General features: G+C 42.1%; 2 protein-coding genes and 2 non-coding genes across 5 annotated transcripts; 1 reads left to right on the top strand and 3 right to left on the bottom strand.

Annotated features, from left to right (window-relative positions):
- Positions 1-92: 92 nt before the first annotated feature.
- LOC110500103 (rab GDP dissociation inhibitor beta) lies at positions 93-12,187 on the bottom strand. The gene is made up of 11 exons (XM_021577270.3): positions 11,655-12,187; positions 4,701-4,808; positions 4,283-4,382; positions 3,768-3,902; positions 3,291-3,489; positions 2,829-2,960; positions 2,455-2,554; positions 2,176-2,347; positions 1,644-1,788; positions 1,503-1,557; positions 93-1,378 (listed from the first exon to the last, which is right to left on the bottom strand). The coding sequence occupies exons 1-11, from the start codon at positions 11,697-11,699 to the stop codon at positions 1,223-1,225; spliced, it is 1,347 nt and encodes a 448-aa protein (XP_021432945.1). The 5' UTR covers positions 11,700-12,187; the 3' UTR covers positions 93-1,222.
- Positions 12,188-17,886: 5,699 nt separating this feature from the next.
- On the bottom strand, positions 17,887-17,974 carry trnay-gua (transfer RNA tyrosine (anticodon GUA)). The gene is given in 2 exon segments: positions 17,887-17,922; positions 17,938-17,974. It is a non-coding gene; the product is annotated as a tRNA-Tyr (tRNA).
- A 523-nt stretch (positions 17,975-18,497) lies between these two features.
- trnay-gua (transfer RNA tyrosine (anticodon GUA)) lies at positions 18,498-18,585 on the bottom strand. Its single transcript is given in 2 exon segments — positions 18,498-18,533; positions 18,549-18,585. It is a non-coding gene; the product is annotated as a tRNA-Tyr (tRNA).
- A 1,102-nt stretch (positions 18,586-19,687) lies between these two features.
- glt8d2 (glycosyltransferase 8 domain containing 2) lies at positions 19,688-26,164 on the top strand. Of its 2 annotated transcripts, none has more exons than XM_090214031.1 (10): positions 19,688-19,882; positions 22,094-22,357; positions 23,334-23,432; positions 23,882-24,083; positions 24,273-24,390; positions 24,479-24,563; positions 24,662-24,774; positions 25,016-25,182; positions 25,384-25,496; positions 25,661-26,164. In XM_090214031.1, the coding sequence occupies exons 2-10, from the start codon at positions 22,339-22,341 to the stop codon at positions 25,837-25,839; spliced, it is 1,095 nt and encodes a 364-aa protein (XP_090070157.1). In that variant the 5' UTR covers positions 19,688-19,882; positions 22,094-22,338; the 3' UTR covers positions 25,840-26,164. The 2 variants fall into 2 exon arrangements, with proteins under 2 accessions (XP_090070157.1, XP_021432942.1); XM_021577267.3 differs by having other exon boundaries at positions 19,713-19,882; positions 22,315-22,357.
- The last annotated feature ends 15 nt before the right edge of the window (positions 26,165-26,179 follow it).

The raw sequence follows: 26,179 nt of genomic DNA, 5'->3' as shown, positions 1-26,179 counted from the left end.
TTCAAAGGCAAAGCTCCCAATACTGAAATGACCACAAAAAAAAGCCCATCAGACAGCAATACTCCGACTCACTACTGAATAAGAACAAATACTTTTTTTTCCACAAGTAAATTTTTACTTTGCAGTACAGAAATCATTTGAGCACCATCTTTTTGTATTATTATATATATATATATTTTTTTACATTGACATTTAAACAGGGCCCTTGTCATATCAATACTGCCATAGTAGACATTTGGTCATTTTAAAGCAATTAGTCAACTTCACCACAAATGCCCAACCTGCTTCAGTCTGCTCGGGTCTGTTCATTTTTAATAGAATACTATTCTTTCCTTTCCTAAGACATTATGGTTTCTCAAGCTGCAAACAGGTCCAGGTAGTTTGCCTTCTTGCTGGACTATACTTGCTCGTTCAGTGGCTTGGCCTAGGTACAGTAAGATGCCTTGCCCGGGGCTGGCTACTAGAGGCTGGAGATGAGCCACTAGGACAAGGAGGCCGATAAATGAAAACAAAAAAAAACAACAACACCCCCCAATCACAATCGATGGAGTATTTATATTAGCTGGTCACGGAAACAATTAAAAGCTTCCTCTCTCACACATGGTTATCGGTGGTCAAATGAAGCTTTGCTGGCCAAACCCTTTTTTGGTTATGGCCTATAGGAATAGTGCTTCCTTATAACTGGAACAAGCCAAGCCATTCACATACCTCCCTCACAACAAAAACACCTGACAAGAAAAATACAACTGATCTGATCACATTTCATGATTCATTTCCCCAATACACTTATGTTTTTACATGTTTGCATTATTTATTTTTAGTTTTTGGACAAAATAAATTTGACCCTCCCACACCGTGGTACTGTTTTCTTTTGATTGATCAATTGATTTGGCATCTGTGGACTAAACGCCCTCATCCAGGAGAGAAAATGATCAGTTTACATTATGAAAAAGAATGTAGGGCATATGTATACCAATGTTCAGTGCAACAGCTCTCTGAAAGTGATTATAAAAAGCATAACTCCCACCTGGCCCCCTTTTCCAGCGATGCTATATTATAACTTTATATATAGTATGAACTTCCATAATGGGCAAAACATACACTTGGATCATCAGCCAGCCCATTTATCTATATTTTGTATGGTTTTCCTTATTTTTGAAAGATTTCAGTAGTCGGCAGCAAACATCTGATATTCACGAGTGTTGCAGACTCTCTTGTTTCTCTACTGGTCAGCTGCGTCACCGAAGATGTCGTTCTTCTTGCGCTCCATCTCTGCAAAGTCAAATTCTGTACCCGTCATCCTCTTGTAGATGTCCTTGATGTCGTCGCAAGTGGTCTCGAAGTGGGTGGTAGCATCGTAGGTACGGGACATGAAGATCTACGCCAACAATAAGAAAACAATAGATGGTTAAACACAGGCAAACAATAATAGTATTTTTGTTAACACAAGGTCACTGGATTTGACTGGGTTAAGAAGAAACAAACAGAAGTAATGGACCCACTTGGCTTTCAGCACCCATGTCAGTTGGTGCGTACTGGTCACTGATGCTCACAAACCTGCAGAGAGAAATGACAACGTCAACATGACCGTAGCAAAGACTAGTGGGAGACATCCAACAACAGTTTAGTGATGAGGCTCGTACTTCTGCTCGACAGGCTCCAGCAGGTCCATGGCTGGTTTGACCTCCATCTCAGGGTTGTCCGTCTCCACTGTGGTGCTGACGATGGCCACATACTTCCCCTGTGCTGCCACATTATGAGTATAGGAGATCATGCACACGTAGATATCTGCAAAAAAAATTTAAAAAAAAAGAGATCAGCAAATTCAATATTTCGCTCCTTGTCCGAGTTGGGTGCAATTTGGGGCAGTGATATGGTTACGTCCATACCACCCTTCAAATATTAATTTGATTCACCATCTCACCTCAGCGGGGTCAGGGATACAGTATCGTTAACCTAGCTTACTTTTCCCCTTAAAATCAGATGTGGGGATCCCCCCTCAGGCGTTCCTTTTACGCCTGCTACGTGATGTTAGAATCATCTTAGTCTTAAGTAGAGTACTTCAAAACTTTTGGGTAGTGGAGTGTGAAGATGGTCTCATGTTCAATTTATAAATCTCATGCATTGTTTCCATAGGGGCCTTGCGTGGTGACCACTTCCTGCAGCAGGGCTCACCGTGCTTCCTGTTGACCTGGTTCTGGGGGATGATGATCTGGCAGGAGTTAGCGTCGCTGGTGTTCTTGATGGGGTGGCTCATGATGCAGATGACCCGGATCACCTGACCGACCTTGGTGCTGCGGTCCATTAGATAGCTGGGATCGCAGATCAGCTGCTTACAGCGGGCGATCTGAGGTGGGGGGGGGTTAAATATTAGCGCTAAGATTACACATGCCTTCCTCTAGTCCTCAGAGTACGGCCTCTATATAAGCCGGGGAGAAATAACATGATTCTTACCTCTCCCTCAGACTTGACTCCCACTACTTTTCCATCCTCCATGACGATCTCCTCGATGGGCTTGTTCAGCATGTAGGTTCCTCCATAGATAGCACTTAGTCTACAGGAAGGAGATAGGGAACGAGAGGGAGAGATTTTAACTAGAAGCACACGGTTCAGAATTCTATTGTATACTTTCAAGAAATAGCACACTTTGAAAAGACCCATCTAAATTCGAACAGTCCAACAGAAAAACAAAAATAACCATTGCGCATTCTGCTGAACATTGTATTTGGATTCAAACGAGTCAAACCTTAATTTGCATAGTGAAATTCAACAAGCCAAAACACAGCAAGCCTGAAAATGATAGAGGTCAGAGTTGAGGTGGGCCTTACCTGGCGAACCCTTGGGGCAGCTCCCCCAGGCCGTAGAGGGGGTAGAGGTACGGACTCTTGCCATATCTGGCCAGAGACTCACTGTACAGCTTGATCCTGTTTAGCGAGTCCATGCAAGGCAGGTCCAGGTACCTGAGAGAGAGGGGAGAGACAAGTATGAATACAGTGCTTTCTTTGAATATATAACCAAGTTTCTTGAAAGACTGGAAAATAGAATGACTATCCTTGACACCCTGTGCTTGTGAGGCTACCATGTCATCTAAACGGTATATCATAACGGTGACATTCCAGGTCAGCTTTTTACACAGTCTCAGAATATTGCTATATCCTGAAATCTGATAATCAACGTAGTGCAACTGCAAACAGGATGACCTGGAACTCTTCATGCTTTTTAGTTAACCCAAAAACAGCCGAACACCTTCCATCTCTGGCTCAGCCAATAAGAAGATGCAGGTGACTCACTCGTCTGTCCGGTAGAGGGCGAGGGAGTGTCCTGTGAAGTCGATGACGTCCTGGCCCAGGTCAAACTTCTTGAACACGTCCCTCATCGTCGTCTTGTTGGGGTCCACGCCCTCCATGGTCTTGGGGTCGTTTTCGTCAAAGTTGGCCACGAAAACCAGGAACTTTCTGAAGCGCCGTTTTTCAAACAGCCCCATCAGACCTGTAGGGGAGAGAGTTGTGCTATTCAGGGGTAGCTAATTATCTACATGATTGAGAGCTGAAAAGCAAGACAATGTAGAACCAGGAAGAGTTAATTTGTGAGGAGCTGGGATGACAGTAAGACATTTTGACATGTCATCAATTCACTGTTTTAGACTGCTGTAAGCCGGATGGGTATTAGACTTGATTAAAAGTTAACTCTGCATACAGTAAACCTGAGCTTATCGGACATCAAAACCCAACCTCCTCTATTTCCCATAGTCCCCCTGTACCACTCACTTGATGCCAGGGCCTCGGTCTCGGTGGAGGGCACTTTGTAGATGCTGCCCTTCTTGTAGACGAAGCTGCCTTCAATCACCTTGAAGTCCAGGTAGCGCGTCACCTGTGTGATCAGCAGCATGCGGACCAACTGACCTGCACAGGTGAGACAGACAAATCAGTGTTACCTTTCCCAGGCAGGTTAGGAGAATACAGTTCAATCCAATTCAAATCACTTTTACATATACAGCTTCATTCATCTTCAAATTGAAAGTGCTCTCTGTTGCCTCATCCTGTCAATCACATCCAATCATTGCTAGGCAACAGGATCAGTCGCACAGTCAAATACGGCCACGACACAACTACTGAATATTCCAGAATCACATTTTAGGTATTCATCCCTTCTTTGCCGCTGAGACCAAGGATGAATTGTTATATCTAAGGCCCTGAGTTTTTCCTGGTATTGTGACATGGTCAGGAAAACTCCTGGCCCTAGTTAATATAATACATAATAAAAAGTGGTGATTAGTGTTTACCGTTGGCCATGAGGAACTTCGGGATGAGGTCCACATTCCAGTCCCGGCCTTTTCCCATGGACTCCGGTGGGGCGCCTGGGAGACTGAAGCGTTTATACAGCTAAAAGAGAGAAAATATTTAGCCATTTTGTTGAAGCAGCAATTAAGCCAAGAGGAATACAACAGAGTGCATATGTGTCACCCATTTTTAAGGATATTAAGATTAGTATGACTAGTTCCTTGTTCTCTTCCTCATGCCTCGTTATTCGGATTCATACGGTTACAAACATTGCTGGGAAATGGGTGAGTAGGCATCTTGCCTGTTATCTTGTGTAAGAGAATGGTGCAGTCTTTGTTTACGTCATGTGTGGCCTGTTAAGGTTGGTCTTAGGGGTCAGCGCCTCAGAGGTCAAGCAGTAGAGGTCAGCGGTTGACTTACATCCTCCAGGGGAGTGATGGAGGCACTCTCTGCCCCGTAGTAGGAGTTCCGGTCCATGTGCAGGACCTTCTTCCCCTTCACCGACATGATCCCTGACAGTATGCATTCCTATTGGACGAGAAACAGGAAGGAGAGGGGTTTGAGCATCAGAAATCACTTACACCTGGATAGTGGCCAAAATCGCACAGATCAAACATTTGGAATGATAATTGAATCCTAGATATTGATTTTCATGTTTGAGATTGTATTGTTGTATGAATATTGCTCGTATCAGTATTTCCAGATACGATTGTTTCATAATGGCAGACGCAGTCACGGTCTCATTACGGCAGAAAATGCACTAAAAGCCTCAGATTTCAAACAGCCAAGATTCAACTAGACAAGGAAACACTTGAGGCTTTGTCGCAGAATGTAGTCAAAGTAATGAATGTGGTCCCTGTCTGGTTTGGCCTTGTCTTTTCAAGCTCTGATAACTGACTGCGTGGCCAGCAACAGTGGACCAGTCCAGCTGCAGGGTCTCTATAATGATAGCTTATGCTAGTGGTCTACCCATGCTTCCCCTCTGCTAGCTGTGTGTGTACTTAAAATGGATTAACACTGATTATATAGTGTAAGCAATCATTTAGCCTAATAAGCAGGAATTTCATAAAAAGATTGATATGACACAACAGACAAACATTAAATCCACTCATGAATCTTCTGGGAGAGTAGACTTAAGGCTGTGACTGAAGATGGCCTCTGGTGTGTGTGCGCGTTTGCCACTTCTGATAAGAGGGCAGTGGAGGAGAGAGGGGCGTGGGTGGGACCAATTCAGTAAGATCTCCAGCCTGGTTAACAGTAGGGAAGGATTCCAGAATGTAGAACACAGAACTCTATTTAACATTCTCTGTCATTCTGGAGTAGAGGCAGGCTGTAGTGGCAGTGTGACCACAAAATAAAGGGTTTCAGCAATGACCGCTAAAGCAGGGAGCTATGCAGAGGGGGGAGTAGGTTTGAGTGTCCAATTCAACGCTCCATTTAAGACGGAATTTAGGCTAGATCAGACAACCAAGCTGCCGATCAGCAGCTTTCTGTTTCTCCCTTTGCAGTACTAGGCTGCAATTCGAGTTCCTCTGTGAAGGCAATAGTTTTCCAAATTGAGTCAAGAATCACGGGCTGCCTGGTACGGCATTCCCAGGCCGGCCAGAGGAAAACGTACGTGGGTGACTGACTCTGGAATTCCACAGTTTTTCAAAGGCTTTAAGATTACGACAGCTGGTTTGTAGAAGCAGCAAACCACTCTGCATCATGTGGTTCCGTGGACTTTATTCAAAAAAAGTTCAACTGAAATGCCTCCCGATCCAGAACACTGCTGATAGAGGGATAGCTTCTGCCTACATATTGAATCCGCAATATTTGATCTTACTGTAACAAATCACCCTTGATAAGACCGTGGAATGACTCAGATTGAATATAATGGGGGGAAAAGGTTGTTGTTTGAGGGAGAGGCATATTTTTTAGGCTACATTGTGTTGACAATGACTAATGACACGACAAGCAGGACACCACAGCACAGTGTCATGATTCCACACTCCTGGTGTACACTGCTGCCAGGTCCTACAGAATGCCTTATGTCACAGGAAGTGACACTGCACTGGTGTTGCTATTGCTTTAGTTTCCATCTCCCTAGAGTCAGCCCCACTCAGATCAGGGCAACTTAGGACAGGGCTCCGGTGTACAAAAACAGCACCCCGCCCTGTTGTTACCATCATCGTGGGGATACAGTGTCCCTGCCCCATGCTAGCCCTAACCAACCAACTCATCTGGGGCTGGGCAAGTTTAAAGTAAGGACAGTACCATTTTCTCACCACTGCATTTTCAGACCACAGGCCTTAACGTTAGACAAACAGGGACTTTTACTGAGCTAAATGTTTTATTTATATATATTTTTTTAAAGCACTGACCAGTCAGGTCTCTCAGGGAAAGAAAAATCAATGTCCACTCTCAGAGAGAAGCCTTGATGTCACTCAACGTGAGAATAAAGTGACGCAGGACTGCCTGTGCTGAACATCCGCAGCGGAAGCACGTGCTCATCTCACTGACTGGTAGTCTACTACAAGCACAAGAGGAACGTCTGTTTCATAAAAGGCATCTTAGAAAAAGGTTCAGGTAATGCCTTTGATGTTCCATCCATAATGACCAAATTAGCATTTTAGTACCAATTATTACCAAGTATTTACAGATGTATTTATTTTGTGGGAAAGGGGAACCATAAAACATGCCTTGAGGATTTCTGATGAGAGAAAAATACCTCGGCAAATGTCTAAGCAGTTCATATTTTCCTATTCATTTAGGAAGACAATCAATTTGGTTGCATGGTGTAAATTGTCCTCGTTTCTCATCACAGTTCTGTAAATCCATTAAATATACATAGAGGGTGGCAGGTAGCCAAGTGGTTAGAGTGTTAGGCCAGTAAGGGGAAAGGTTGCTGGTTTGATTACCCGAGCCCCCAAGGTGAAAAACCTGTCGATGTGTCAAGGCAGTTAAGCCCAATTTGCTCCAGGGGCGCCGTTCTACTATGGTTGACACTGTTAAACGACACATTTCACTATCCGGGGTGTGACAAAACATTTTTAAGGTGCTGTAACTTCCTGAATAATATATGGCAGTAAATGGATGCCTCCCAGACAAAATTTTGAGTGGCATGGGACTCAGGCAGCCCTGCTGTCTGTAGGCTCTGACATTCTGCTGAGGGTAGCCTAGTCATCACAACCTCAGGCTGAAAGAGAGATCGAAGAGACCAACCCTCAATTCAGGAAGGAAGAATCAAACAAGCAACAAAACACATTGAAGTGAGGGGGGAAACGTCACAGTTAATCTTTAACACAGCGGCCCTATAAAAAGCAGGTGGATTTTTATGATGAGTGACTGAGGCTCACTCTGAAGATGGTCAAGTGTTGGGCGGCTCTCTGAAGTTCAAAAGGCCACAGTGTGTGTCACGCTGGGAACAAGAGTGACTGTGTGCCAGTGCCACCCTGGCTGACATTTCCCCACAACTCCTTCATGTGTGGCTCCAAAAGGTTGGGATCCAATATCTGGACTGCAAGAAGAGTGCATCTGTAATGTCATTGCACACTCTCAGGATCCACACACATTACTAGAACCATCACATCATCTTCCCTAGCTCTAATTAAATGACGCTCAAGGTTGTTAACTAAATCTAATGCCCCCATGTTTCATCTACTACTGCAGCCCTCTATCCTTTTATCAGGAAAAGGGTTAGCTTGGCCAGGACTCAAATTTCATCACATGAATGACATCACATGACAACCAAAAGTATCAAGTGGTGGTGTAAAAGAGGGGCTACAATATTGATGACCATGCCCTCCTGACCCTCATCATTTTAGTAAGGGGACAGATGGACTGCAAGCTGCAGAGGAAGAAGAATACATACAATAAAAGCATATCCCAGAACAGCCAGTTCTCCTTTCCCCACCATGTCTTTCTCAACCACAAAGAGGAACCACATAGACCACAATCAATGTGAGATGCTTAAATAAATGCCAAACAGAACTGGATACTTGTGTTGGGTTATGAGAATATGAAACATACTTATTCATGTCACTGAGGGAGAGAAGGTAATGTATAATGTTTACATTATGTTAGAATATGTTATTGTTAGCCATCAGGGATCCCTCTGGGAGGAGAAGAGACCCAGTCTGGTACCAGTCATCATGAAAGCTGTGAGTTGGGGAGGAGTGAGCACTTTGGGCCAGAGGTTAGATCAGATGAAGTGAGGAAGAACAGATATCACAAAGATTCTGGCTAGCAACAGATGCATTGGCTGTTCAGATGTGTAGGGGGAGACTTAGCATAGGAGAAAGGGTTAAATATCAGTGCTTGTGTGAATATGTTTTTGTCTGTTCAGCTGTTCGATCTTTTGGAAAGAATAAACTTGGTTTAAGCCTTCATAGTGTCAGTCGAGTTCTTACTCTGATAATTAGAACCTAACACTTGCTAGGTTTGACCTGCATCAGCTGGACCAATGCCTACCGCTCATATCATATCACTCTATCATAGTATATGGCGCCAGTTAGGTCTACGTGATGCCTCAGAGCTCTCGTACAACGGTCTGTCTGGATTTTGCAGAACTTAAACTTACCCTGTACTCTCAGTTCCTTTGTGACTGAACCACAAGCATCTGCAGTCTAAAACAACACAGGAGTCACCAACCCAAAAGCCAACACTCTTAGCCAGACTGCCTACCCCTACCACTGACAAACCAAATGCATTCCTGACTGCCACATCCTGTTGGAGTGGACTACACAAAACGTGGCTGCACAGGATTCTGAACGATTTCACAAGATTCCTGGATGGAATATGTTGTGTAATTAGTTTTGTAAACATGGAATGTGACAGTCAGTGTGACTAACAGCAAAGGAACTAGCTGGAACTTTATCAGTGAAAGTATTGCTTTCAAACATTGGCAATGGATTGTTTCCCATGAAACAGTATGATTTTGTCTTCTTGTGTGTGTTCTATTGCTGAACTGTTATTTTTAACAAAACACTCCCCCACGTGAGTCTGACATGCGAGACAGACAGGAAACTGTCAATAGATAATCTGAGTGAGGCCTCAGAGTACAGAAAATTCTATCACAAGTCTTTCCTGTCATGCATCAACCGAGTGTTTTACAGCTGAGTAAAGCAGTGGCAACAACATATCGGTCATTTTGGTTCTCTCAATGTTGGCTAGTTAGCTGGCTAGTGGACACAAAGTAATTAGCTAGTACTGCTGAATCAACTTGAGAAAATAGCTGACACAAATCAGGGTTTCCCAAACTCTGTCCTTGGGCTCCCCCTGGGTGCACATTTGGTTTTTGCTATGATTACTTGAGTCAGCTGTGTATTGCAGGTGTGGCTGTTGTTCACTACCCATTCAATTTACAAACACTGAATTAGCTAGCTATTTATACTGAACAAAAATATAAAATGCAACATGTGTTAGTCCCTTATTTCATGAGCTGAAATAAAAGATCCCAGAAATGTTCCATTCGCATAGCATAAAAAGCTTGTCATATTTTGAGCACATCCTTTTTAGTGAGCATTTCTCCTTTCCCAACATAATCCATTCACCTGACAGGTGTGGCATATCAAGAAGCTGATTAAACAGCATGATCATTACACAGGTGCACCTTGTGCCGGGGACAATAAAAGGCCATTAAAATGTGCAGTTGTCACATAACACAATGCCACAGATGTCTCAAGTTGAGGGAGCGTCCTATTGGCATGCTGACTGCAGGAATGTCCACCAGAACTGTTGCAAGATCATTTCTCTACCCTAAGCCACCTCCAATGCCGTTTTAGAGAATTTGGCAGTATGTCCAACCGGCCACCACAGATCTTCCACATCCGGCTTCTTCACCTGCGGGGTTGTCCAAGACCAGCCACCTGTACAACTGATGCAACTAGGGTTTTGCACAAACAAAGAATTTCAGCACTAACTGTCAGAATCCATCTCAGGGAAGCTCATCTGCGTGCTCGTTGTCTTGACCTGACTACAGTTTGGCTTCGGCGGGCAAATGCTCACCTTCGAATGGCTACTGGCACGCTGGAGAAGTGTGCTCTTCAGATGAATCCCGGTGTCAACTGTACCGGGAAGAGGGCAGACGTCAGACAACGTGTATGGCGTCGTGTGGGTGCGCGGTTTGCTGATGTCAACATTGTGGCGGTGGGGTTATGGTAGGCAGGCATAAGCTACAGCCTATGAACACTATTTAATTTGATCAATGGCAATTTGAGTGCACAACGATACTGTGACGAGATCCTGAGGCGCCTTCATCCACCGCCATCACCTCATGTTTCAGCACAATGCACAGCCGCATTTCGCAAGGATCTGTACACAATTCCTGGAAGCTGAAAATGTCCCAGTTTTCCCATGGCCTGCATACTCACCAGACATCTCACCCATTCCGCATGTTTGGGATGCTCTGGGTCGATGTGTAGGACATGTTCCAGTTGCCGCCAAGATCCAAAAACTTTGCGCAGCCATTGAAGAGTGGGACAACTTTCCACAGGCCACAATTAACAGCATGATCAACTCTATGTGAAGGAGATGTGTCACGCTGCATGAGGCAAATGGTGGTCAAACTAACAGATGCATATCTGTGCTCCCGGTCATGTGAAATCAATAGATTAGGGCCTACTTTATTTATTTCAATTGACTGATTTCCTGTATGAACTATAACTCAGTAAAATCTTTGAAAATGTTGCGTTTATATTTCTGTCCAGTGTACTAACCAACCCATCATAGGTACACCAGTTAGATTAGCGAACTAGTTACACGTTGGCTAGCTAAACTGATACTCGCGGGGAGAATCTCCTCCCCAAAACCATTGCCTGTTAAAGATAAATCCAAGCACTCATAAATAAAGCTTCATCCAATGGTGATGTTAACGTTACATAAATTGGTATCCAACTCGAAAATTACACTAGCTTTGTATCACACTCAACATGAGAGCACAGGCACACTTTTTCAAACTAAAAAGGACAATACACTGTCAAACTGGGACACGTTAGCCTAAACAAAGCTGTCATCAGCTACAGTAGCTAGCCAGCTGTCATGCTAGCCATTAGCTACCAATGCCAGCTAGATTTTTCAATTTGATTGATAAACAGCATGCATGAATATGAGACTGAGGCACCACCTTAAAATGACAAACGTATTAGTAGTTACCTAGCTAACTACCGAACGTTAAGTTCATTGAGGAAAAATACTTGTGAATGCAAACATTGTCAGACGTGACCACTGACAGTAGTTAGTTAGCTAGCTAGCTTATTAGGCCCAGCCGATAGTTGAACTACGCTAGCTAGCGCCGTAGCAAAGCTCGACTAAGTGGAATTGAAGGAACATATTCCCTCTGAGCATCGCTAAGATTATTCAAGGAACGAACTGGCATGGTACAATTATTCTTACCGTCAGTCCGGTACCCAGCACGATAACGTCGTATTCTTCATTCATTTTCCCAATAATTTTCTCCTCTTTTCCTGAATAGTGGCCCGAAGAAAATGGAGATCTGCAAAACTGGAGACGAAAGGGGCTGCGGTTCAACGTCAAGCGATTCTGCTTCACTGTAGGGGAGGAGCCTATAATCTGTCAGTAACGGGAACATTTCTCCAATTGCTGGGTATTGATAATGAATCGATTATGTATTTATCAATGGCCATTTCCCTTAATATATTTTTCATAAGAATCGTGATTTTATTAATCTTGTCATTTGTAAAAGTCTACTGTAGCTACCGTACTTCACCACCTGCCTATGCTGAGCATTTATTTTGTCGGAAGTGTCCTCTTTGTGACATTGTCCTTAGCCACATTATACGGAGTATGTATGTTCTCTCCCGTGTGTGTGTGCTATGCATAGTTCACCTTAGTTCACTAAGTAAGTCTTTTCTGGATGGACTGGATCCAGTCCACGTTGCATCCTCAGTTTGCTTTGGTGAGTCAGTAGGTCAGGTGACAAACCCACACAATCATAACAACATATACTCCCCTAATCCTTTATTTAATCCTTCATATTCCATGCTGCCACGTGGTATTATGTATAACAACATATGCAGTGCCTTCAGAAAATATTCACACTCCTTAACTTTTTCCACATTTTGTTGTGTTGCAGCCTGAATTTAAAGTGGATTAAATTTATATTTTTTTGTCACTGGCCTACACACTACCGAACATTTTACTAATTAATACAAAATAAAACAATTAAATGTCTTGAGTCAATAAGTATTCAACCCCTTTGTTATGGCAAGTCTAAATTATTTCAGGAGTAAAAATGCCCTGAACAAGTCACATAATGAGTTGCAAGGACTCACTCTGTGTGCAATAATATTGTTTCACAAGATTTTTGAATGACTACTTCATCTCTGTCCCTCAGTCAAGCAGTGAATTTCAAACACAGATTCAACCACAAAGACCAGGGATGTTTTCCAATGTCTCGCAAAGGACACCTATTGGTAGGAGAACAATAAAATAAAATAGACATAGAATTTCCCTTTGAGCATGGTGAAGTTATTAATTAAACTGTGGATGGTGTATCAGTACACCCAGTCATTACAAAGAGCCAGCAGCATATCACCCTGCATCCCACTGCTGGCTTGCCTCTGAAGTTAACCAGGCTTGCCTCTGAAGTTAACCAGGCTTAGTCCTGGTCAGTTCCTGGATGGGAGACCAGATGCTGTAGAAGTGGTGTAGTCAGGAGGCACTAAAGTAAAAGTTTGTGATGGAACATTTTATGTTTGTGCTTTTCTAATAACCAATTTCTGTGTTCATGCAAGTGACTGATTGAACGAATCCTCACTATCAGTATCTGCAATTTGGCAGCATGCCCTGAACCTTGTTTTGAGAAAGGGATATCTCAGTTTTAAGGTCTCAGCTTTGAGAAAAGATTCCTCACGAGGTACTGGTCTGTCACATACATGGCCCAGTATTGGTCGGTCATATGAATGAAGCAAACGTTAATGATAAATGAATTATGAATGATGAATAAGCTAAATCATGCAAATATAACTTGACTTTGAGTGTCCCTGTAAAGAATTTCCACAACAAAAGTAATTCACTTTTTGTCCTGAATAAAAAAGTGTTATGTTTGGGGCAAATCCAACACAACATATCACTTACTACCACTCTTCATATTTTCAAGCATGGTGGTGGTTGCATCATGTTAAAATAAACAGAATAGAGCTAAGCACAGGAAAAAACCTGGTCCAGTCTGCTTTCCAACAGACACTTGGAGACAAATTCGCCTTTCAGCTGGACAATAACCTAACACACAAGGCCAAATATACATTGGAGTTGCTTACCAAGACAACATTTAATGTTCCTGAGTGGCCTTGTTACAGTTTTGACAGAAATCAGCATGGAAATCTATGGCAAGACTTGAAAATGGCTGTCTAGCAATGATCAATAATTTAAATCTCACGTTTTAACACGACAAAATGTGGAAAAAGTAAAAGAGTGTGAATACTTTCTGAAGGCACTGTATTGGTTTCATCCCCATCAACAAAATCCACACATAAAGAAATGATATAAAGTTATTATTCTGCCATCCAGAATACCATTAATGTCTATCATTTATTGATTCTCCATTCAGACAGTAGTTGATGTCAAATCACATTCAAACACTCTGAGCACGTCTGGTTTTTTGGCAAGCTGTTGAGCAGTAGTGCCCGAGGCATCCACCACGTCTACTAGCCCCAGCTGTAGGAGTGTCCTGACCGCTTCTGCATGCTGTCCTGTACACGCCATATGAAGAGCTGGGGACTCACAGAGAGATACAGGCAGTAGATTCATTAATCAATGTCAGATACTTGCTGGCGCAGAGATCTGCACAGTGCACACACAGGGTAGAGGTCTTCACGGGTCCAACAGACCCAAAATTCCGAGATCCGACCAAGATCTGAGACAAAAATTTGGGTCCTGGGTTGGACCTCTGAATTTTGGGTCTGTCAGGACCCACATTTTTGTCTCCGATCTGGGTCGGATCTGATATAATTTCCACAGGTCTCAGATATGTGCAATTTAAATTGATTTACTGACTAGATCCGTCCTCTGTTAATTTAATGTGTGTGAGGTGATGAAAACTGAACGAGCTTGTAGTTTAGGTTCCAGCTGAAACTGATTACGGCTGCTCCCCTCACATGCGCGAAAGGAGTGAAAGGAGCCTTGGACTAGGCTACTGTTGATTGCTAAGATGGAGAACTTTTCATTAAAGTAAAATGAAAGTTAGAGGAGAAATAGTATAGTGAAAAGAAGGCAACAACAGGAACAAGGGACAAGTTTTAATATTGTAGTGGAGAAAGATGAGAAGAAAGTTGGCTTGGCTAAATGGACTGAGTGCAATTCGCTATTCAGGTTTGGTGCAATTTTTTAACTTGTATTTATTTATTTCGTATTAATTATCATTTGCTTTAGAATTATTAATATTATTGTATATCATTATTTTTGTAGGCCTGTAAAATAATCTAAACCAGTTCTTTAAATATGCAAAAAGTGTTTTGTTTCATTATGTTGAGACATTTTTGTTGGCTAAATTAAGTTAACTGTCTTTTTAAACTTTGTACTCCGTATTTAGTTCAATATAGGTTAAAAGTAGGCCTGTTGTAAAATAAATAGCTTTAGCCTATTGCTGTCATTTGATGGGTAGTTGCTACAATATAGGCCTAGTCTGTTCAAAACGTTTGTAAAGGTTTAAACCAGTTCTTTAAATATGACACAAGTGTTGTTTTTTTGCCAAATGAAGTTCCATCTGACGAGTATAAAGAAATGCATGTCAGTGTTTGGAACATGGCGACAGCATACCTCTATCTTTCTCTCTTGGGCTAGGCCCAAGCTTTTCTTCCTGTATATATCTTTTCATAATATCATACAGTGGACATCTAGGCCTGTATGCATGCAATGCCCTGACACATTTAGCGCTCAAATCTCCAACAGCTAAACGGTGAGGTGGACCGTTAATATTTGAGGTCGGTAAAAACCAATAAAAAAAAAATAGGCTATTAAGTTTTGAATATGCTACCCATCGAAACACAACAAATAGTTTTTTTGTAATTTGTTATAGGCACTTTTTAAGGACACGTAGGGCCTAACTGTGGATCATTTCGCCAATATCACTATTTTATTGATGGAGCTGGCAGCGCCCAGTCTGAAGTTTCTTTCTCTCTCTACTCTCTGATCTGAACAGGTTTTTTGAAAATTACTTTATGCATATCGGATTGGGTGGGAAAGCCCCAGATGCATTTTGGAACGGGGCCAACTTTCTGGACCTGTGATTACCCCTAACACAGGGTGCCCGAGGACAGGATTCAATAACCTGCATTCAAGATCAACTGTACCTGTGACTACAGAGTGTTTTGATTGGTTTGTGGTTTGAGAATTGGATCTAGTGCCAGAACTACTTGCATACGCTAGACAGAAGTTATGTAATTAGAACACATCCTGTTCTCTGTATTATGTCAACTTACATTTCCTGTTTTTCTTGTTGCACAAATTCAGATTTGGCCTCCAAGCAGTTGTTTTGATTAAAGTGTATTGCTACAAGCAAAGTGCAATTATCATAATGTATGATTAAATAGCATTTAGCTACAGCTGGGGTTCCCTAACTTTTTCACTCTTCCAGCATTGGGAAACATCCCGCGCCTCCCCTGTGTGCACACGCCATGTCTATTTCTGTGGACACAAGCACTGTTTATGATACAAACTGTTCACACCCCTCTTGTTGGTATAGAGAATTTGGCATGTTTGAAGCTTATTTCGTGCAATTCTACACATGTTGTCAAGGGGCGCAAAGAAAACTTAAAGCTAAAGGTCTTAAAGCTAATTTTCTTGCAATTCTATACATTTTCCCATGTCTAATATGTATTCATGTGATATTTCAGTGAATAAAAATTACAAAAATATCTATGGGCTAAAAAAACGAAATAAAAAAACATGAGCTGACATGGGCTAGTTGATCTGAACATTTCTGACAAGTTATAAATAGCTCTCTAAGGTATGCGAAGACTAACATGACAAGAGGAACTGATGATGCACTACCCAATTTCGAAATTACATCTTGTTCATTCTACTATTACAACTTTCAGTTTAAAGCCAGATTGAGCTCCTTTAAAAATGTTTAAAAATAATAATAATATACTTTTTTGGGGGGGGAGCATGTCTGTTTTTTGGGGGGGAGCATGCCTGCCGACCCCTCACCCCACAGTTTGGGAACCACTTCTCTACAGTACCTGTTCAGTACCTGCTCCTAATGTGAGGAGTGCTTTGATTGTGCCTGTGTGGCCCTCCTGAAAATATAAAATATCAGGCATGATATAATATTATGCACACAATTTGCCTTTATGTACAGCATAGGCCTGATAACAGCCGTTTACAGAATTGAGCTAACCTTGGCAGCGTAGTGCAGGGATGTGAGCTGCATGTCAGTGGCTGTCTGGTTCACGTCCACTCCGAGATCCCTCACTAGGAACTCTAGCGCCTCCTCTTGGGCTGTGACAGCAACATGGTGCACCGACTGGGCCCCCGGGATGTCTGCTGCAGTCGGAGAGGCCTGTGTGACACACGAGAATGCAAGTATATACTGGTCAGTATCTTATCCAATGTCCAGGGGTACTGGAGTGGTTGAGGTGGATTAATTTTCCCAAGGGGACTATGGTGGAATTAAGTGAGATACAGACTAGTTGATTTATCTCAGATATGTTTTGATAGATGGAAATGTTATTTTCCCCCAGAGTCTCCAGTATACCTGATGCTTCTCCAGCAGTAGTTTGGCAACAAATATGTGTCCGTTCCTCACTGCGTCCATAAAGAGAGTGACCCCACAGCTGTCCCTGCCATCCGGAACATAACCACACCTGCAAACAGAGAAGTGAGGGTCAGTTAGCACTACACCCACACACACTTACACATGATCCCATTAACACACAGAGCCTCAACACTGACACTCGAACATGACTTCTCACAAGTACGCAAATCCTCTGAGATATATCCTAATTCATACCTCCTCTCACACACACACAAACATAGACAAACACACCTCTGTACCAAGATGCTGACCACTTCTTCACAGCCGTGCATTGCTGTAGGAACAGAGAATAGACAGAGAAGGGGTAATGAACCAGAAAAAAATGGATATTTTATGCATATTGTTCAAAATACCTGGGAATATGTTTAGACCTGTGACATGTCTGATTTGTTAGCACAGAGATTACATGTCTGATTTGTTAGCACAGAGATTACCTGCAGTGTGCAGAGGAGTCCTCAGCGTTTTACTCTCTGTCCTCCAGACTTCCGGGTTGGCCAGTAGGAGGTGCTGTATGACCGCTGGGTCTCCCTTCCTGCAGGCGATGTGGAAGGAGTTCCAGCCGTCCTTGTTCTTCAGCATATGGGCAGCCTCATGGGACAGTAGTTCCTGGATCATACCCAGGTTCCTCCGGGTGCAGGCCATCATCAGAGGGGTCCTGAAAGTAGAGGTGGGCTACAATGGTGGATCATTTGCACATAATTGTTTTTATTGTGCAATACAATAAATATATATTTTTTTTTTTGACTCACCGTCCCACGCCAATTTTGTGCAGTATTTAATGATTAGTTATGTGTTGATAATGGTATACAATGCAGGCACGGTGATATTACATGGAACTATTAAAATTATTCCTTCGAGCCGGATTTGAACCAGCGACCTAAGGATCTCAGCAGTCAGCCTCTACAGTCCTCCGCTCTACCAACTGAGCTATCGAAGGGACACGAAAGCTTTGAGAAAAAGCAGGCCGCTAATTCGTTCGGAAACAAGGTAGCAAAACGTTTAGTAGCAAAAACAGAAGCCTCTCTTATTCGACAAATTCTGGTGGTCCTTCCTCGTTTCGGCCGTTTGCTTCCATTTGCTCTCTAATGAATATGACTCTGGTCATTCAATTCATAAATATGATAAATTGAAAACAGAACTTTAATTGAATCTTAGAACAACTTATTTGTTATTTATGACAAACACACACACACACACAAGGTCACCACTGCTGTTACTATTTAGTGTTACTATATACTTAACTGTTACTATTTATTATTACTATATACTTGAGCTGCTAAACCAAGTTACTTCTCACTTTGTTTATTATATAGTGTACATCTCACAACGAGTTTTATAACTTTTGTCTCTTCTTTTTGTTATTTTTGGACATGGCATTTGATTCTTAATTGATACTGTACTGCATTGTTTAAGGGGAGTTTGCGATTCAGCGTTTATGCATAATGACGACGAAAAAGATTTCCTTCGAGCCGGATTTGAACCAGCGACCTAAGGATTTCAGCATTTAGCCTCTACAGTCCTCCGCTCTACCAACTGAGCTATCGAAGGGGGTTAAATCACTTTGGAAAAAACGTGCTTTTCAATACATGTTATCCTAATAGACTCGAAAATCTATTTTAAAAAAAATATATATAAGGAATAATGTTGTCTTAATGTTTGCACATGGCATGCGTGTTGATGTATGTCTCACCAATCAGCCTTTTTTAAGCAGTCTACTTTGGCTATTTCAGTGAGCAGATACCTCAAACACCCCTGTCCCATGGACGCAGCTTCATATGCAGAGCTCTTTTGTTGTCGGTATTGTACAGCTCTAAGTCCATCCCAATCTCTTTTACTAAAATTGCATGTCCAAGTGGCCATGACGGGCAGCATAATGCAACAATGTATCACCCGAAAAGTTTTTTGTTGACAAATTGTGCAACAATGTTGCCACCAAGTTATTTTTTTAAGCGTGCACAATTCGCAATTCTGGGTAAGCTTGATTAAATAGTCAATGTCTTCTTATCATCCATTGAACATATAAAGTTCACTATTTGACACAGTTTAAACTGCTAAAATAGCTTGATGCTGTATCTGATCAGAAGCTAGGGATTGCATGGTGACAAGTTGGTTAAATTGTTGGTCGACCAAAAGCCTACATATTTCAATTGAGTTCTACGCTACTTTTTACGTTAAAAACGCCAAAGATAGAAAATCTGAACTTAATACCGGACATTAATACGTAAAATAAATGCACAACACTGTTCTACCATAGGCTATGGGTTAAAACAGCTTGTAGCATGTTCAGCAAGAAATTAGGTAATACTCTGATCGTCCAGTAGGCTGTAGCAGAATTGTGCACTGGGGCTTGTAGTTTTTGATAGTCATTACTCTCAAAATAACTGATATTGAATGATAATGCATAGGTTGGGTTTATTACATTTTATTGATTTAGACTTTGTAAATAATAACTTCTTCTTCAAATTCTATAGGCGTATATAGTAAAGTTATTCAGTTGTAGGCTTATAGATTTACTTTTCTTTTTACAATAGGCTAAAACATGTAAAGGTAAAATATATATTTTTAAAACATGCATCCTATGAGAAATAATTTAGGAAACACAGTTGTTATTGTGGAGTGTAATGCAATCTCTGTAATTATCTACAAGAAGGCATGTGGACCCCGCGGAGCTTTCCATGGGTGAACAAGATGAGGCACATCTGGAAAGAACTTCCTGAATATTTTTTTTTTTTTTTTTGTAAAATTGAGTGGGTGAAGGAGCTTCTCTTTGTAGCAGTTATTCAAGACCATGTGCAGAGACCGGTGGATACTTAACCGGTGAGAATAATTGTGGCACTTTTTCCTGGTAAGTTAATTAATTTTATTACACATTGTTGAATGAAGAGTTTTGCTTTGACAGTGTGCATTGTTGTGCATAGCTTGCATTGCTCTAAAGCTAGAATAGGAGACACACCCCTTTTTAAGAAGGTAATATTCATAAATGTTTTAAAAATCATTATCATAATCTATGTGTGATGCATTGAGTAGATTGCTATAGGTTCATCTGAAATGTTTATTTATTTCATTTGTGCAATTGTTACATAAACCAATGTAAGGCTACTGTGTTTCCTAGGTTGGATATCCCAAATGTAGTTGCCCATAATGAAAAAAAACAAACATATGATTTCCATGTAAAAGGTGTGCCACATGGCAGCAACTAGACTACTTAGGAGCCTACTTGGTGTTCCATTATCATAGTTCAGGTAGCCTGTGTGGTTATGAAGCCAGACTATGGTTGTATGGTTTTCATTATGTGGCGGTAGCAGAGGCTGAGTGTAAAAATAACAGTTGGCACGGACTTCTTTGACACCTTGAATGACGGTTCACTTTTGTGAAGAACTTTTGTCTAATGAGGATTCCCTAGTTCTTCTATATGTTTTAAATCTCACATACAGTAGGCTACTAAGAACAAAGTAATCTTGTAAACTCCTGATTAAGCCATATCTGACTATCCATCTGTGTACATTTCATTCTTTTTTAGATTAGTTTGGATTAATTTAGAGAAAGTTGTCTCAAAGAGCATTAAAATGTGTGTGTATAACACTGAAAAGAGTCTGGAACCTCTAAAAGAAATGAACACAATCCAAGCTCTGTCACCATTTTTATGTTAATGTTGTATGAGAGAGGAAATTGGACAAGGACGCAAAACACTTCACCTAATGGGTATTTTACAAACACTAAAAAACATTCCCAAGTCATTTATACTGGCTCAGTCTTGGATAGTGATGCTTTCTACAGAGGATAACTTGCCCAGAAAATCTGTCTGCACCATATGTGAAAAGTCTGAACTCATACAGATACTAGTATTGCCATCTGACATCAATGGAGTGGCAGTATTTTCTCTGAAAATGGGCAGAAGAGTACAGTACAAAACTAGCTGAACTCGTTTTTGGTTGATTATCCAGCGCCAAACAGAACACAGCTTGTGATGTCACTTTTATTGATTGCTTATAGAGTAGTTTACATCTCAACTCTCTACTGTTTACTTACACATTACATCTAAAAGAGACAGAGGGTGAGGGAGATGGAGAGACATCAGTGTCGAGAGAGTTGGAATTTAAGCAAAAGAAATAGAGGGATAGAAAGATAGCCTCTAGGGAGAGACAGGCAAAAGCTTACTGAAAAATGCCACTAGGAAGGAAGCACCAAGAGTCTTTCCAAAACCAGATCCACATGTGTGCTGAGCCATGTATGTCACAGAGAGAAACAGTACAGTATGAACTGTATACTACATTAGATATAACTGTATTAGCCAACACCTTGGGCTACAGTATGGTATACATTTACCATACTGATAAAGTGATATAGAGAGTGACCAGTTACAAAAGTCACGACATACAATTATCATGTCTGTACTGTTCTGCAGTTGCAGTGTGTGGACTATCATACCGTGTAGCGTATGTGATCATCATGACATAAACATGATAACGTTGCAGGATCTTTATTTGCATCAGCAAATGTTTCAGTGGAAACAGGCTAGGGTGCAGGTAGGCTAGCGATTAGAGCATTGAGCCTGAGCCAGTAAACAAAAGGTTGCTAGTTCAAATCCCTGAGCCGACAAGGTGAAAAATTGGTCCATGTGCCGTTGAGCAAGGCACTTAACCCTAATTGCTCCAATGGTGACCCTGGCTGTGACCCCACTCTTCAAGGGTGGCTCAGGGGGAGTTGGGATATGCCAAAAAAACACTTCTCCAATTCACATGTGTTTAAAACACACTTCTACATGTGTGAAATAGGACATTTTATATTATAAACCAGTTGGTCTCAACATTTCTTTTTCTGAACTGTACCCCTAATCACATTTCACTCTGCCCGAAGTACTCCGTCTTTTGCCTCCTCATCTGCAACCAATCATTAGGCCTATGTTCTTATGACTCTTCCTAAGTACCTCCTGTGGATAGGCGAGGTACCCTGAGGGGTAATGGTAAACAACTCAGGCTCATGTGAAGCCCAATATTAAACTATTAATCTTGATTTGGAGGTATGTTTGTCAGAGGGGTTTTCCTGTTTTTAACAGCTGTGGTGAGGACTGTGTCTATCTGAGAGGACTGCCAGATCTTGTTCGGGAGCACCTCTGGGAAGGATTTATGTCTGTGAAGACACCCTTCTGGATCCTCAACTGTGCACCAATGCCAAGGAATACGGCAGTCCCTCCCCCTCGCTTACTCTTTGTCTATTTGTCTTCGTGTCTGTCTGCCTTTGAATCTCACTGCTTTCTGCTTCTCTCTGTCTTTTCAGATGTGGCTGGAAGAAACATGAACAATGGCTCTTTTGAGGAAAAGTGAGTGACCACAGGATGTTGTAATACACGTTTTGACATCATTCCTTTTTTCATATATATTAAATGAGTAATAAAACATTGTTGCATGTAAATAATGGGCTTTGCTCCACACTTGTAATCGTGGTGGCTGTAAGCAGGGATCAGTGTAGCCATGGTAAAGCACAACCCCCCCAGATTCCTCTGGAGAATACTTTGCCTCAGCTGAGATGGAACGCTTCCAACACCTCCATAAATTATGTTTGAGACTCTCTCTCTGTGTGTGTGTGTGTGTTGCCAATCCCAAACTGTTCCTCAACACTGATGAGGTAACCAGGAAAGTGAGCCCGTAAAAGAGTCCCATTTCATCATCTCAGTCCTCTGTTGTTCACATTCAATACATGATGCAACCATTAAAGGATGTTAAATTAGTGTGCACAACAGTTGTGCCTTGTTCTACACCCTTATTTTCTACAGTCTATACTTTACTTATACAGTTAACAGATGCCTTTACTCAAACAACACAAACAGTTGATATTTGGGACAGAGTTCAGCTGGCAGCCTGGTTCTTTACATTTTCCAGAAGTGAAGCAATATTTTAATGACTATTTAGTTGTTATTGTTGAGGCAGACAGTTTAGGTCATCCAGGGGTGAATGTGTCAGCACATGATTGATGACACTCAAGTTGACTACAGCTGACACATGGTTGAGGTGTGTGGATAGGAAGAGAAGGACAAGTGTAACTATTTTATTAGCTAGAATTGTCGTACCACCTAGAGGATAAGTCGTAAAACAATGTGAGGTTTTGATAGGGTACAGATGAGAGCCATGTTTGAGTATCTCAGTACTATGTGATCTGCCATGATTGGATACGAGGTGACAGGATTCTAGTTAAAACTGTGCTTCAGTTGAACTGACCCAGTTTGGAAGGACTTCTGCTTCAGTTCCCTTGCATCTGACTTGATTGAATGGTCCCTTTCTCTCCCTGTTGTGTCACAGTAAACCATATCCTGCTCATGATGCTGGTTCTCATAGTGTGTCTACTCCTGCACAGTAAGCTGTTCAGAGGCCCGTCTCGGCCCAAACTCAAACGCACAGGTAATTCCCCCCAGCTTCTTTAACAGGTCCCACTCTAAAGGCACGCGGACCTGAGAGCCAGGTGCATGCCAAGGCAAGAGAAGGAAACTAGGACTTGGCAGGACTGCCAAGAATAACAGTTGGCACGAGGCTATGAAGGCCTGTTGATTGAAAAATAAGCATTTCCTTTGCCGCTTGCGGTATAGCTTTTAGGGGGCAAATTACTTTGAAATTTAAATAGTTGAATAGATTTAAAAAATAGATTACTAATTTTGGTATTTTATTAGGATCCCCATTAGCTGTTACAAAAGCAGCAGCTAGTCTTCCTTGGGTCCACACAAAACATGAAACACAATACAGAACATCATTAGACAAGAACAGAACTACATAGTTTTTTTAAAGGCACACATAGCCTTTAACTATCTAGGTCAAACTTGACCAAGCTCAAACTGGTTGAACTTCCCTCACAGAAACGAGGAAGGACCCAGAGCGTGCGCCCAAAGTTCCCGTAGAGAAGGCAGCGGAGGGAGGGGATGACATCCCAGTGGTCATCTGTGCTGCGGAGGAACGAATGGGCGGTGCCATGGCAACCATCAACAGCATCTATAGCAACACAGATGCCAGCGTGTTCTTCTATATTGTCACTCTTCGTGATGCCATCAAGCTGACAAGGTGTTTCACACTAATCCCCCCCCCCCTTCCACTGTGTCACTGCTTGATATGTAGCAATTTCAGTTCCTAGTTCCAACCCAGGATGTTTTAATTGATTATCTGAATTGTTTCAATAAAGGCTTAGAAAAGGATAACTGAGAAATAACTTTGAGTGAGTTGAACAGTCATTATATTCCTTTGTCTTCATAGACAGTACATAGAGAAGACCAAGCTGAAGGGAATCAAGTATAAGATTCTAGAGTTCAACCCCATGGTCCTGAAAGGGAAGGTGAAACCAGACTCCTCCCGACCAGACCTGCTGCATCCAGTGAGTACACACAAGCACCCACGTAGGAACTAATTAGAACCTAACCACAGTCACTGTCCCTAAAGTCCCGGTTTTGATTGTTTTGCAGCTGAACTTTGTACGCTTTTACTTGCCGCTCCTTGATATCAGCCACCAGAGGGTGATCTACTTAGACGACGATGTCATTGTGCAAGGTACAGAAATGTGTCCTTTGCCATTCAGTCCAGTTTTGAGCTGGAGTTGAGATAAAATGGGTGCCTGGATTTTCAGTATTTACATTCACTAATGACAGGTGACATCAAGGACTTGTACCATACCAAGCTGGAGAAAGGCCATGCTGCTGCCTTCGCCACAGATTGTGACCTGCCCTCCACCCACGAGATGGTGCGCAGCGTGGGCATGCAGGTCAGTGTCATTGTTTTGCCATGAGGGTATGGTTTGCCAAAATAAGAGCAGAGGCACCTCTGTTACAATCAATCCTGGTAAAGGACAGTATATTTTACCCTACACCTAGCCTAGAAGATACTCTAATGCTCTTCTGAAATAACAACTTGACAAGCGGTCTCATAGATCTCAATGCTGAGTAAACTTTCCGTTTGTCTCCGATTCTGAATCCAAATCCTTCCCCATTGACCCTGTCTCCCAGACAACGTACATGGGCTTCCTGGACTACAGGAAACAGGAAGTGAGAGACCTGGGGATCAACCCCAGCGACTGCTCCTTCAACCCTGGGGTGTTTGTGGCCGACATTGGAGAGTGGAAGAAACAGAAGATCACCAAACAGCTGGAGAACTGGATGCAGGAGAACTTAAAGTGAGTAGAGAAGAATGTTTGACCTGTGATCAGATCTTCCCACATAACCCCTAAACCCAGAAAAAATTAACCCTGCTGTCTATTATAATAATAAATAGATATGCCTATGAAAGCTTACTATTACTATTTCATTTGAATATCATGATTAGAGAAATTCAATAAAAATGTTCTACTTTGTGATTCTCTCCTCTCTTCCACTAGGAAAAACATATACAGCAGTGCCATGGCAGGGGGCGTGGCGACTCCTCCTATGCTGATCGTGTTCCATGACAAATACACAATCATCGATCCTCTGTGGCACGTCCGACACCTGGGTGAGATCACCTCATCTTGATGACATCACCACACCTCGTATATAGCACAGCAGAACCATGTATTGAGCTGTATGGCTCTGGTACACAGGCCTAGGTGTCATAATGTAGGATAGAGCCACTTCTGGAGGCTGATTTACTGTGTATTCCGTTTTCCTTTCCTACAGGCTGGAGCCCAGACGCCCGCTACCCTGAGACCTTCCTCCAGGGGGCACACCTGCTGCACTGGAACGGGCGCTTCAAGCCCTGGGACTACCCCTGTGTCCACCTGGACCTGTGGGAGAAGTGGTTCATCCCAGATCCCACCGGGAAATTCTTGTTGGTACGGCCCGAAGGCAAAATCTGAGGGGTGTTTAACAGATGGTTGTGTAGGGGGATGTCTGGCATTTCAGACTGTGAATGGAGGCTGTGAACAGTAAATATTGTGGAGGACTCTTTGATAATAAGTCCTATTGCTGTTTTCACAGCTTTTGAGATGGTGTTTCTTTGAAGGTTCCTATCAAAACATCTTCAAGAACTCCAAGCCAGACATGTACAGAAACAAGCTGTATCAAAAATGTATGTGGTTGTTGTGAGACGAGTGGGCAAATTGTATTGATTGTTTTGAAACGCAACAATGATCTTTTAAAGCTTTTTCCCGAATAAAAAGCTGGAGATTTGACTGTGGAAAGTCTGAATTGGCTGAC

This window comes from Oncorhynchus mykiss, chromosome 21, assembly GCF_057628025.1.
Source record: "Oncorhynchus mykiss isolate SJ-2025 chromosome 21, ASM5762802v1, whole genome shotgun sequence".
Classification (NCBI taxonomy): Eukaryota; Metazoa; Chordata; class Actinopteri; order Salmoniformes; family Salmonidae; genus Oncorhynchus; species Oncorhynchus mykiss.
This window is presented reverse-complemented; position numbering and strand designations above follow the sequence as displayed.

Coding starts and splice junctions, on each gene's coding strand:
- LOC110500103 (XM_021577270.3), bottom strand. CDS start 11,699: ATGAATGAAGAATACGACGTTATCGTGCTGGGTACCGGACTGACG. Junction 4,383..4,700: donor CCATCACTCCCCTGGAGGAT/GTAAGTCAACCG, acceptor TCTCTCTTTTAG/CTGTATAAACGCTTCAGTCT. Junction 2,961..3,290: donor GCCCTCTACCGGACAGACGA/GTGAGTCACCTG, acceptor CCTCTCTCTCAG/GTACCTGGACCTGCCTTGCA.
- glt8d2 (XM_090214031.1), top strand. Junction 24,084..24,272: donor GATGCCATCAAGCTGACAAG/GTGTTTCACACT, acceptor TTGTCTTCATAG/ACAGTACATAGAGAAGACCA. Junction 24,564..24,661: donor CGACGATGTCATTGTGCAAG/GTACAGAAATGT, acceptor CACTAATGACAG/GTGACATCAAGGACTTGTAC.